The sequence below is a fragment of the Lissotriton helveticus genome, chromosome 9 (assembly GCF_964261635.1).
Source record: "Lissotriton helveticus chromosome 9, aLisHel1.1, whole genome shotgun sequence".
NCBI lineage: Eukaryota > Metazoa > Chordata > Amphibia > Caudata > Salamandridae > Lissotriton > Lissotriton helveticus.
In genome coordinates, this window is record NC_136070.1 from 1,093,632,297 (window position 1) to 1,093,645,851 (window position 13,555).

At 43.7% G+C, this 13,555-nt stretch overlaps 1 protein-coding gene across 3 annotated transcripts in view; it reads left to right on the forward strand.

Annotated features, from left to right (window-relative positions):
- Positions 1-13,555, forward strand: part of FLNB (filamin B) — a 530,593-nt gene that overhangs the window by 312,744 nt on the left and 204,294 nt on the right. For all 3 annotated transcript variants that reach the window (XM_078661490.1, XM_078661488.1, XM_078661489.1), the window contains exons 19-21: positions 1,564-1,681; positions 4,647-4,909; positions 6,850-7,447. In XM_078661490.1, coding sequence (XP_078517616.1) covers positions 1,564-1,681; positions 4,647-4,909; positions 6,850-7,447 — 979 coding nt within the window. The remainder of the gene's footprint in view (positions 1-1,563; positions 1,682-4,646; positions 4,910-6,849; positions 7,448-13,555) is intronic.

The window sequence follows — 13,555 nt, forward strand, 5'->3', positions numbered from 1 at the left end:
GTACCGAGATGCAATGGGACTTGTATATAATGTTTTTATAAGATAAATTATTCTTATAATAGAAATTGGCAAAAGTGAAAAACATTTTGGGGCATATTTACAAGTCCCTTGCGCCACTTTTGCGTCACTTTTAACATGGGAAAAGTGATGCAAAAGTGGTGCAAATGGCTTGTAAATCCGCCCCTTGGTGTACAGAAAAAAACCTTTTAAGATGTATAAATTTCTTTTCTGTTCTAAGTTAATTTTATTTCTTGTTGACCTGTGACATTCTTAACTTCCTGGAGTTTTATTCACAGCTACCACTTGATAAAACTGTTTAAATGTAAGGAATAGGCAGAGTGGGGGACCCAGGGGTACTGGAACCAGAAAAAAACCAAAGCCAGTTTACAAAGGCATGTAAATATGCAAATGGTCTTTAACCCCTTCCGTGCGGCCGCGATTCCCCCCCTTCCCCCGTGTGCGGCCGACGAACGAACAGGGCGGGCCGTGAGGAACCCCAGCCGTCATCAGCACACGAGCACCGAGCACCGTGGAGCGTGACAGCTGGGGTTCGTCACCACCATGGAAGGGGTTAACGACCTGTCAAAAACTCCCCGGAGATAAGACTCCAAACACTGCCCAGCCCACAGAAGCTCGAGCTGCACTGCAGCAGCCCGGGCTGAGACACAGACGAGGAGGAGAGGGCTTAAGCCCTTGTAGTTTTCTACAGGCCTCGGCAGAAGTTTGCCTGGGAATGCGCGACCCCCTTTGTAACACTCCACGCCCCCCCTGGGGGTCGTGCCCCACAGTTTGAGGACCCCTGAGCTAGAGGCTACAGTGTCTGAAAATTATTTGTTCAATCTAGCCCAGACACATTTAAGTATTTGTTTACGGTTGCAAAGTTTGCGATTTACAAAATCACAGGGTTTGCATCCCTGAATGAATCTTCCTTTTGTTTTTCAAAAAAAGGATTTCTGAATAGCAAAAATAAGTTTCCAGATCACTGGTAGGGAGGTCTTAAAGGTGCATACCCTCCTTATGTGATTTCAAATTAGATATATCAATGGATTGTGAACACAATTGTGGTTGCAGGCCATTAAAATGTTACTGATTCCTCAAACGGTTTGCAAAGGGAAAGCTGTCCTCATGGGACAGCTACCCCACTGGGAATCCTGTTATGTGGCCTGCTCCTCTTAATATCTTACCAAAGAAGCAAACTTTTATAAAAAAACAATATATTTTTTTAAAGCTGCACCTCTGCCTTTATGGAACAAGTAGGCTGCTTTTACATAAAAAGCTTCCACTTTGGGTATGGAAGCACAGGGAAGGTGGTCTGCTGTTCCTTGAGGGAAACCATTCCTGTGTTTGCAGCCACTCGTTAGACAGGTCCTTCTGCGACTGGAGATTTTGCGATGCAATCTGTTAGAACTTAGTTTGCATCACAAAATCAGGTCGCGAAAAGTCAGAATGCAACCTTGTGACCACTGTTGCAGCCTAACTTGTTCATCTGGCCTATTGAGATGGGAATGTGTGAGGCATTGTAGTTCTTCATGTTTAACAATGAAAGTGACCTTTTCTTCCCAGGGCAACATGCAAGTTTCCATTGAGTACGGTGGAGATCCGGTTCCAAAAAGTCCATTCAATGTGGGAGTTGCAGCCCCGCTGAACCTGAGCAAGGTTAAAGTCAGTGGACTCCAAAGCAGTGAGTAAAATGATCCCCAGAGCATAGAGTTTCAGTTTTTGCAAATAGTTGCTCATGCAGGGGCCAAGTCCATTCACTTTGTGTACAGAAGGTGCCATCTGAAGTTGAAATTGTTTCATCCTGGTTTGGTGGGTTTGGATTAGGCCAGAGAGATATTCAAATTACACTAGGGGAATTGGCACCATTTCGGGGATTTGCCTTTAAGCTTGTTTCACGAAATTCCCCTAATTACGCCTTTATGCCATGTTGCGTAGTTATGTGCCATTCGTAGCAAAATGTTATTGCGAGTGCTCTTGAATACTGCAAACAACCAGAACACAAGCAGATTTAGCTCACAGCACTTGTGTATTTTGGGGTATTTTTTAATTTGCGTAAAACGTACCATTGTGTCAAAAAATTGGCACACGCTCACCTTTTGCGCAAAAATATAGTGCTAAATGACAAATTTACATTTCACATAATTAGGTGTAATGTTCTTGAAATTTTGCTTAAGTACGTTAAAACAAATTGTACGAATTTCAAAGCCCCCATTTAGGATTTGTGTACATTTTCAGCCGAACATGGAACTTACTATTGTGCTAAATGTACAAGTATGGCAGACTTTATGCAGTCGTATGTGTAGGAGGAGTATGGCTGGGGACATGCATTTTCCCAGTAGAGGGGTTGCCGTTCTGAAGGTGGCAAACCCTCACCATTTGTAACTTTGTGTGTAAACACATCCTGTCACAGTGGAGTTTCACACTCACTTGTTAGAACCTACACAAACTGGGAATGTTTCTGCAAAAACAGCAAGCGAAAATTACAGATGTACAGATTGAGATTTAAGACAGAGAAATAACGTGTGAAAATTATGCCAGGTTTTCACACTTATCCCTAGCACTGGTAGTACCTCTCCCAATGACGCTATCACTCACATAAGTTAGGAAATTGTATGTAAAAATCTTCTGTCTGCCACTGCGGGTAATTGGAGGCGGAAGGGGGTAGGAGATGGGGATATTTTTCTACCTAAAACTATTGCAGGCAATGGAAAAATAAGGGAAATAAACTTAGAATTTGCAAATGCACATTGCTTTAAAACAAGTGTAATCCAGCAGGAATATGCATGGATATTCACTATGTGTGTAGAGTTGCCTTGTGGATTGTGAATCCCTAAAAGTCAGAAATCTGTGCAAATTGTGCAAGGAGCCCAGTGATGCTTAGACGCCTGAATTTTACAAGAGTTTTCAAACTGCAGGTCTTTAAAATGTGCTAGATTTATAGATAGAAGTTCATGTCTGTAACAGCTATTCTGCCTCTCGGTGGTCCCTAGGCTCAAGAAATGCCTTTACCATCTGGACACACACGTGTCGGTCAGACTGCAGTGTGAGTTACTCCAAAGCACAGAAGCTTTATTCTGTGGAGCTGGAAGTCACCCAAGAGCTGGCTAGCACCACCTCACAACTTCCCCATTAAAAGAATGAGGAATTGTGTCAAAATGTAATATACAGTAAACTTTAGAAATGTACTTCTTCTGTTACCTCTTAAAACGCCAGAATATATTCTTGAAGAGTGTTAGTCTTGTGCCTTTTTAGTTGCCTTGGCCTTATTTTTTTACTTTTTATCTTATTTTTGAAACTTTGGTATTTTGGTATTTTGTCGTCAATATGTGCTCTACATCCGATCGCTCTTTTGAAATTGCAAATACATTTGTTTATTAGCAAGCACTGAATATGGTAGTCAAAACTGAGGCGCCTATTAGGATGGCGGACGGACCTGCGTCCGTCTGCCACCCCGAGGTGGAGGGACCGTCCGCAGGGGCAGCGGCGGTCCCTCCGTTGGAATTAGGATGTAACCGCCACCCTGGCGGTCACATCCTGTATATTTAACATTGCGGCGGGTGCTGCTTCAAGCAACACCCGCCGCAATGTTAAATATGCATGCTTTGCATTTGCATGCACAACACGGCAGGCACCGTGCGGTGCCTGCCGCTTTGTGCATGCAAATGCAGGCGGGTACTATAGGTACCCCCCATGTGCACCCTCCATCCCCCGACACCCTGGGGGCCCGCAAGGGCCCCCCAGAAGCTATTGTCGACATGCTTTTCCACGGCGATAAATCCGCCGCGGAAAAGCATGTTCACTAACCCATCGTAATTTGGCTGGCGGTGTCTTGCAGACACCGCCACCAAATTGCGTCCAACACCCTGCGGATCAGCGGCGGACCGACCTCCCGTCCGCCGCTGATCCCACCGCCATCATAATCTGGCGGTGGGTGTTTTGCAGGTCCGCAGCGGTGATTCCGCATCCTCTGGCCCGGCGGTGGCTTCCACCGGCCCGGAGGATGCGGAATCACTGCAATCATAATCGACCCCTGAGTCTGGAAACTAATAACTCATCCCATTACATTTCTGGCATTCATTCTTAATTTTAGTTTTCTCAGTGCAGACGAGGGAATGAAAGGGCTAGCTCTTGTTACTATGATTTTCTAATTGAATCATGGAAATGTTCAGTTAGTTCGTGTACTCTTGCAATATTCATTAGATAGTGGATACTTTACATGTTTTTCATTGAAAATATTTTAATAATGAAGGGTCACTTGTGGTCAGTCTGACCTTGCTGTGCTTCTGCACAGTTTCTTAAACATGTTTCAAAATGTTGGAGATCCCAGTGTCTGATGCAGGGTCTTCTGTTTTTTTTCTCAATTTGTTGCCCCTTTGGTGTTCGGCACCAATAAGCAACAAAGGTGCCAAAGTTCTCCGCTTGTATCAAACTGAATAATCTATTTCTGGACCTGGTAGCAAAGCAGTGGTAGTTTCCAACAATTTGGAAATCAGAAATAGGTGATATTTGAGAGATTATGCAATTGTACAGTATTGCTGTCTCTGCCTTAGAAATATTTGTCCTAATTCATTTTCAGCGGTAAACTACTAGCACAGTCAGATGCAGTTCAGTAATTGCAGACTTTTCGATGTCCATTCTTTTTCTAGGAGTAGAAGTTGGGAAGGACGAAGAGTTTACAGTGGATACAAAAGGAGCTGGAGGTCAAGGCAAACTGGACGTCTTGATTGCTAGCCCCTCACGGAAAGCCGTCCCGTGTCTTGTTGAGCAGGTTCCTGGCAAAGAGCGCAGTGTTGCTAAGTATATCCCGAAAGAAGAAGGTCTTTACATGGTTGATGTGAGTTATGATGGTAATCCAATTCCTGGAAGCCCTTACACTGTGGAAGCAACATTGCCACCAGATCCCAGCAAGGTAAAATTATCCTTTGGAGCAGTATTTAGATTTTTTTTTTCTCAAAGCAGCTACAACTTTCTAACCTGGATCCTCGTTCGAAGCTGATGGTGTGTAATGATTTAATTTGGAATATGTATTCTGGCATTGCAAGCAATAATGTAGGATTGTTAAATTCAGAGCATGCCAATTGCACTATTAATTATTGCCCATCTCTTGATTTAGAAGCCACTACTCACTGTTCCCAAGGTCTGTAATACTAGGAGCATCTGGATTTGACAGAGCTATCATGCTGTCGCTAACAGCTCCTCACCCAATCAGGTGTCTGACATCTTCAGCAGGACCTTGATGGTAGTTGTACAATGTATTTCAAGCAACATTATTGGCTCACCTGCCCAACAATCCTGAGGACGTTCCAAAAAGTAGCGTACAGAAGTCTTCAACATTTGACTGCAGATAATATAAGATCTGTGTTTGTGACCTGAACAACCTCTTGTGTACGTACAAGAGAGTGCACAGCCATGAATTGGGTTCATTTTCTGTCCGTTCCTATTAAATCTTTTGCCTGACATGAAATGTATATCTATGAGAAGAGCACTGAATTATTTCACCTAGTGTTACTATAGGCTGTTTGTGGTAAGCTGAGGCACATGAATATGTGACATATTTCCGCAAACAAATACCCCGCATACCATCACTCCGCAATTATTATTCCGCAAAGACAAACACCCCGCAAATTATCACAACACAAACTTTTACAACGACTATCCCTTTATCACGCATGCCATTACAACGCAAAGGCATGCATATTAAAGGTATACTCATTGTAAAAGTATTAAAGGTAAGTGTGAGTACCCTACCCTACCCTACCCTACCCTACCGTACCCTACACCCTAATGTTGTACCCCTGCACCACCCACCCTCGACACACAGTCCTTTAATAACACATACCTTTTCTTCCCTACACAAACAATACAACACTACCTTAATGCACTACCCCTACACGGCCAAACACTACACAAACACCACATCACTACCCTACACTATACAAACACTACCCTAAACCCTAAATCACTACCCTACACTACACAAACACTACAACACTACCCTAAACCCTAAAACACTACCCCCTGCATGACCCTACACTACACAAACACTACAACACTACCCTAAAACACTACCCCCAGCATGACCCTACACTACACAAACACTACCCTAAAACACTACCCCCAGCATGGCCCTACACTACACAAACACTACAACACTACCCTAAACCCTATAACACTACCCCCAGCATGACGCTACACTACAAAACCAACACTACACTACACAAACACAACACTACACTATACAATCACTACCCCAGCACGACCCCTCCACCCTATGAAAAGAACCCAAACCCCCTTACCTCTCTCTCGTCGTGGTTCCACACTCCTCCTGGCTTCATGAAGTCTGTTTTTTTCCACAACGCATGTGCATTTTCCATACATGCCTTTACAACGTAAATCGTTGTAAAGGCATGCGTGGTAGATGCACACGCGTTATGAAAAAATGCGGAGTGATGGTATGGGAGGTCAAAGACCTCACGGAGTAATGGTATGCGGGCTCAAAGTCCGCGGAAAAAAAGATGCGGATTAAACGTTGATTACAGAAGCACCTATAAGATTATACCCAGCTCCCTTCAGTAGAAGGTTTTTCAGAGGGCAGTCGGCCCTTCATCACAATATGCTATTCGTTGTAATGATAACTGCCCACAAAAAGGACAAAAAAATCATAAGAGATCTTAAAATGACAAGGCAATGAAAGTAAAGTGTTACTTGCTTTTGTTAAGTTGCCTTGGAATTCGTTAGCTGACTTTCTGACACTCTGTAGGTCATGATATAAGCATGATTTTACTCTTACTTCTCGGCCCCTTTGTTTCTGAGAGTAATTGTTTTGTTTTCTGTATTATTTAATTACAGGTGAAAGCTTTTGGCCCAGGGCTGAAAGGTGGCCTTGTTGGACAACCAGGAGAGTTTACAATTGACACTAAAGGTGCTGGGACTGGAGGCTTAGGTCTGACTGTGGAAGGTCCATGTGAGGCCAAAATTGAATGCTCTGACAATGGTGATGGAACTTGTTCTGTCTCCTATTTACCAACCAAGCCTGGCGAATATTTTGTCAACATCCTGTTTGAAGAAACCCACATCCCTGGTTCTCCATTTAAAGCAGCTATTGAGATGCCATTTGATCCCACCAAGGTTGTTGCAACCGGTCCTGGCCTTCAGCGTGGGAAGGTTGGAGAAGCAGGACTGCTTAATGTAGATTGCTCTGAGGCCGGGCCGGGGAATCTATCCATGGAAGCTGTATCAGATTCTGGGGTTGCGGCCGATGTGTTGGTCCAGGATAACAAAGACGGAACCTATGCAGCCACCTATGTCCCCCTTTCTGCTGGGATGCATACACTTTCTATGAAATATGGTGGAGAACCAGTTCCAAATTTCCCTGCACGTGTGAAGGTGGATCCCGCCGTGGATACTAGTAAAGTGAAAGTATTTGGACCAGGAATAGAAGGGAAAGGTAGGTGACTTTAATATTTTAAGCAATGTTTATTTCTATTTACTAGAGTTTGAATGGCCACACAGAACAATTCGAACGTCTAAACGTCTAACATAGATTTAGAGAGCTGGGGCAGTCGCAGGATCACAAGTGGCAAGACCGATCTTCTTTTCAAACATACTCACTCTTGTGAGTTAGGAACCCTTGTGGAGTGCCAACTGTGTGAGCCCCAAAAAGACAAATATGCTCTCACTTATCCTGAGGTGAAGGTGAGACAGTTAAGACATGTGATCCTCTCGGCACTAGCTTTTGATGTGCCTTGTCATTTACAAACTGGTAATTGAGATTTCATTACTATAAGGCAATGAAACATTGAATCCACTCGAGCATCCCAGACAATGTAACTCCCTTGATGCCCCCAGTCAGCCATCCACAAAAAACTGTAAAATACTTCTTAGAAAGTTTTGCATCCCTACAAAAAGGGAGGAAATTCTGAGCTTGAAATTTACACCATTTAAGTTTCTAGTCACTAACTCTTTTAGAAATATCTGAGTTTGCACTGAGGGCTTAAAGGCTGACTCTGTAAGTAAACTTACTTTAGAAAATAGCGCTTTATAATCAAGGCAAGAAAGGTTGTGAAGTGCATAACAGGGATTTCGAGCATGCTCTTCTACTGCAAGGTGCAACATTAGGACCTTTTCTGTTGTTGTTTTGTTTTGCATTCCCCAAGAAATTAATTGGTAGCCTTCAGGTGCGTAAACTTGAATATCTACTCGTATATTGTGCTGTGCTAGGCGAAATTCCATTTAAACCACCGGCCACACCAGTTCTTATTTCTGAACATAGATCTTGGGCATATATTCTGATATAAGACTCGCTCTCCTTTGAATGTAACCCCCTTCCTGGTAACTTTCGGAGCACCACCCATTAAAATCTCTACAAGGAATCAAACCAGGCCAAGCAAGTTCCTAATCCCTAAGCTTCTTCTAAATGCATTTGTCTCCTAGATCAGAATGAAACAGTCTGAAAATGAGCACCGATTCACCAAAATGCCAGGGGAGCAAAAGTGACATCAAACCTTTTAGAAAATTATAAGAAATGACATCATATGACTTTTGACCCTGAAACTTCCCAGGACGCGATTTCACACGACCTCAACTAGTATGCCATCACAATGATTGACATTACTAACATTCCACAAAAACGGTATGATTAGTACATAGTATAACACCACAGCACAGACAAACGTCTTTTTAATTACTACCTGTATTAGGGAGCCCACATTGTCTTTGAAAGTGCTGGGGCATAATACTTGGCCTGAATTGATTGTAGCAAGTGAGTGAGTCAGACCTCTTCTTCAAAGCAGGCTGAAATGGGATCTCGTTACCTTCTCCCGTCCAGAAGAAAGTTTTGAGAACAATTGGGTCACTTAGTGTATTTTTAAAGCTTCTTTTTAACATAAACTTGCTAAAAGGTCAGGCTTTGGAAAGACCACTCATTACATAATAAAGTCCTTTCATGTTGTGCCCAGGCAATAAAACCTAACTCTGCCTGCCAGTTGATCTCATTTTTTCAGAATACGCTATTGGTGCCTTTATATGTCAGACATTTCCTCCATTGTGCCAAGGCTTGCACTTTGTTAGGAGTGACCTCCATTAGCCATGCTTGTCCCCTTAGGCCCAAAATTACATACAGTAGGTCATTACCAGAATTTTGCCATATTGCTGTACTTACACCAAGGGTTTATAGCTGGTATTTCAGTTTCAGCATTTTATCATAATTGTCTTCTCTCAAATACCACGAGTGCCCTTCCTTATGCCAAGCATTACAATCATGAGTGACCATTATTTCAAATATTACCTCCAGTATGACAGTGCTGGTATTTTGCCAAGGGTGCCTCTATAAACCAAGAAGTGCCTTCAGTATGTCAGGGATAATGGCAGTGCTGAGAACAAAACACCACATTCTCACAAACACTTATTCACACTCACTCTCATTCATTCTTACTCACTTGCATTCATTCTCACTCCCTTACACTGTTACTCTCACTCACCTATTCACACTTATACACTCATTCTTACTCGGACTCACTCGTACCTTCTCACTCACTCGCACTCACTCTTATTCTCATCCCCTCTCTCACATGTATGCACTCACAGTGACTCATTCTTTCAGACTCACTCACATTCACCCTTACTCTCACTCATACTGTCTCACACTCATATTCACTTATTGTCACTCACACTTGTAGTCTTACTCTCACTCGCTCATTCTCACTCATACTCACTAACACTCAATCTCATTCTCACTCAGTACCTTTCACTGACTTTCACTCACTGACTTTCCCTAGCACACATGCACACACATTCAAGCATAAACACACTCACACATACACATGCATAAACATACTATCGGCCACAAGCCCGCAGACAACATACATTTAAAAGCATGTTTTTACTTACTTTGATGCCTGTGGATGTAACTTCAGAGCTTGTGGGGTTCCTTTTTTATGCTAATAGTGAATAACAGAGTATTGGTCACTATTTGTATAATAAAATATGAGCAGAAAACAAGGAAGGCAGAGCCCCAGGGCCCATAAGGGCCTCTGTGTCCTTGGCACTGATTGTGCACCTTGTAAGGCCCCAGGGGTCAAAGGCAGTGAACGGACAAGCTAGGGGTTACAGCTACGACCCCTGGTGACCCCTAAATGACATCCATGAGACTGAATGCGTTCTTCAAAACACCATGGCTCTTGTTTGTTTGTTCATTCTGCTCTTATGTTATTAATGTATGCATTGTGTTTTTATATATCCTCTCCTTTATTAATAGAATTGCTGCCAGAAGCTGTATATTTACTAGAAATTTAGAGCTCACTCTTGCTGCTTCTTTTTTGCGGCCCCTCTCTTTGTCACTGCTGTGGTGCCAGGTTGATGGTTACAAAATTAGTTCTGATGAATGCTTCTTTCTCTGCATTCTTCGGCCTTTACACTCCTCCCAGGTGCCAAACTGGATCCAGAACTTGTAACAACTCACATGTGCTGCGAAGTAGTGCCATAGCTCTGTTTCGACTTCAAGCTCCACCCCAGATATACATCACAGCACCACAGAAGGTGCCACCCTGGTGCACTGATGAGTTACTTTTTATGTGTCCCTGGGATGCGGTACCAGTGTTGTTTACCTCTGAACTTTCTGATAAATGTTTGCAAACTGCAGTATTTTAGGGATAGTGGCCCTGCCAAAGCTCTCCGGCTTTAAACATTGCCACTTCTTTTGCAAGCAGATGTCTATATTGGACCAGTACGACATCTGCTAGTGGTGCCTCGAGCCTCGTGATGATTCCAAGTCCTGCGAGAACTGTGGATGCATAAATGCAAAGCAATGAAAGAGAGGCAAAGCTCTTTATGGCTCAAGCCGTCTTTTGGGTCCTTCTCGGGAGGGACGTGAATTTGTTTGCATGGAGGTCCTTGAACTGCCATTGCCGGCAGAAGAAGTCAAATCAGATTGTCTCATAGAGATTCCTCATCCTACTCTCACCTCCACTAAACCCTTGTTGCACTTTAAGGTTGCCTTGATGGACCCCATACTAATGGTTTGGATCAAACCGGCTTCTTCATCAGCTTGTCAATCATCAGTTTTCCTACAGTCATCGCCTTGATCCGGGGATCCAAAACCCTTGAAGGCTTACCTGTGAGAAATTTGGTTGAGTAGGTTGAACAACAAAAGTCAGTAAATTAACCTGGGCTTAACCCTCCTGTAGCTTGCTACAAAAGCAGTCAGGCTTAACTTGAAGGCAATGTGTAAAGTATTTATGCAGAATGCAAACAGTAATAAAGTGAAAACACAACACAACACAAGAAAAATCCACACCAATTTAGAAAAAATTAGTACATTTGTGTAACTTATTTGACATCACAAACACAAAAGTCCAATCAGTAGAACTGGAGTTGTGAATCTTTAAAGTAAAAACCTAGCACCTAAAAAATAAAACCACCACCACGGACATCTAGTCGTGCGAGACCGAGTCAGATTAGAAAAATATGGTGACCGGAATTGAGCGGTGAGCCGGATATAAGAAGTGGATTGGGCACGACCCGTGCTTACCTTCGGACTTCTAAGGATTTCGAAAAAAAGTCTCTGAGAATGGAGAAGTTTCAGCTGGGCATGGCTGCATGCGATGTCATTGCAGAAGCTGCATTGCTGAGAAATCACTGGACGAAGTCACAGGGAAGCTTTCTATGTTCGGGCTCTCTTTTTTGGTAGTCGAAAATCTCCAGCGGGATGGAGCTGGAAACTGTAGCAGATGAGTTTCACAGGGCCGGATACTCTTTTAGCAAAGGAACGCTGTACAATATTGGCTTCTGCAGAGAAGAACACAGCAGGAGCTGCTGCAAAGTCAGGCTGACCGGCGATGCACCCCTGGATTGATAGACTAGCGGGTTGGTCCCGGTCTCCCCTCGGTTCTCAGAGCAGTTTTTAGCCAAAAGTCAAAAGGTTTGAATTTTAGCTTTCTCAGCAGTTTTAACACCAACACCAAGGGTCCAGGACTGCAAGGGCATCATTGTGTGTGTGGGGGGGGGGGGGGGCGGCATTGGGGTGGGTTTTAAGGCTCACTCAGGCTGGGTCCAAGTGCGTGTTCGAAATAGTTGGAGTCTTTTGAGTCTCAGACTCTGACCATTATTCTTCCATAATTCCAAATGCAAAGTGAAGATGTGACAGCGCAAAATGTGTACTAAAGTGCAGAGATAAAACTAAACAGCATCAGGCAGGAGCACTTGCTCACCACTCCTTCTTAGGCAGCAGTGTCACTTCGTATCCTCTAATTTCTCATTATTTATCGTCATGTCTGATATTGTCTCTTCTATGATACCAGGTATAAAGTGCAGATGTAACAGTTCAGAGTTCACTATACAGTACAAGGATGGAATTGAAAAGAATCAGACTAAAACCTTTAGTTGTACCTCCTTCATGTTGCTTCGGCTGTTATCAGAATTTTGTCTGACAGTAATATGACCACTTTAATAATGAATTTTACGTGGGCCTACCATCACTTGGGGACATACACCCTTTAAACAAAAAAGTTACGTATGTCTACATGTTCTGATTAAAGAATTCTCGTAGCAGGGTCCCACATTCGCTAAGAAGCTTAGGGCAAATTGATACAATGTGAGTCAAACTTTCCTTATGTTGAGGACAAAGTCTACACTTGGATGAAAGAGGTTTCGAGGACCATTTTGGCAGGCAGTCTGTAGTTTGACACAGGCCAATGCGTAGCGACTTGATTTTATAAAAGAATCTGAGTAAGACTGTTAAGTACCACTGCTGACAGGGTTGTTTGTAAGAGCCAATGACCATCCATGCATGACTTCCTTTGCTTAAATCTTTCTTATCCCTGTTCCATAAAATCCTTTTTGTTTCTTTAAAGATGTTTTAAAGAGGTTGGAGGCGGTGACGATTCCCATATTTCATTTGCCGCTAGCTCATTCGAGGCCATCTCAAAATCCGGCGTCCAGCTATTTTTAGGTCTCGGCTATTATATCCCGCAGGGATTAATAGCAGAGTGTATAGAAGGCGAAACAAACTCTTGAACAAGCACGGATTACGTGCAGTTCATGTGATGCACTTGTGTGAGATGCACATGCACAAACCCATCAGCCTCGCACCGCAATGGAATGCTGCCTCCCAAGCTGCTCCCCCGCCTCCGCCATCAGACTTCATTGCAATGCGCTCCCGCCCCCCACAGCAATGCCAAGAGCTTGGTTTTTTTTTCAGGGCGCAGCTGCCGGGTGACTTTCAGTTTGTCAAATGCGGCTCAGGTCGCTCCCTCCGTCCCACGACATTTCGCACGCCATCAGACTTCATCGCAATGTGCTCCCGACCCGCCCCCCCCCCCACAGTAATGCCAAGAGCTTGTTTTTTTTTGCTTTCCTCCTCCCTCCTCGTGTTCGGAGCCCTCTCCTCCCTGGAAGCACAAACGCAGCTGTGGATTTCTCACAGAGGAGAGCCAACGCTGAGACCTCGCACTGCAAATCCACTCCCCCTACAGCACTCACAAATTGCCTGCCTCTGTTTACTTTGGCGGCGCCGGCGGCATTTTCAGATCATTAACCCTATCCCCCTCTGCCGATCCTT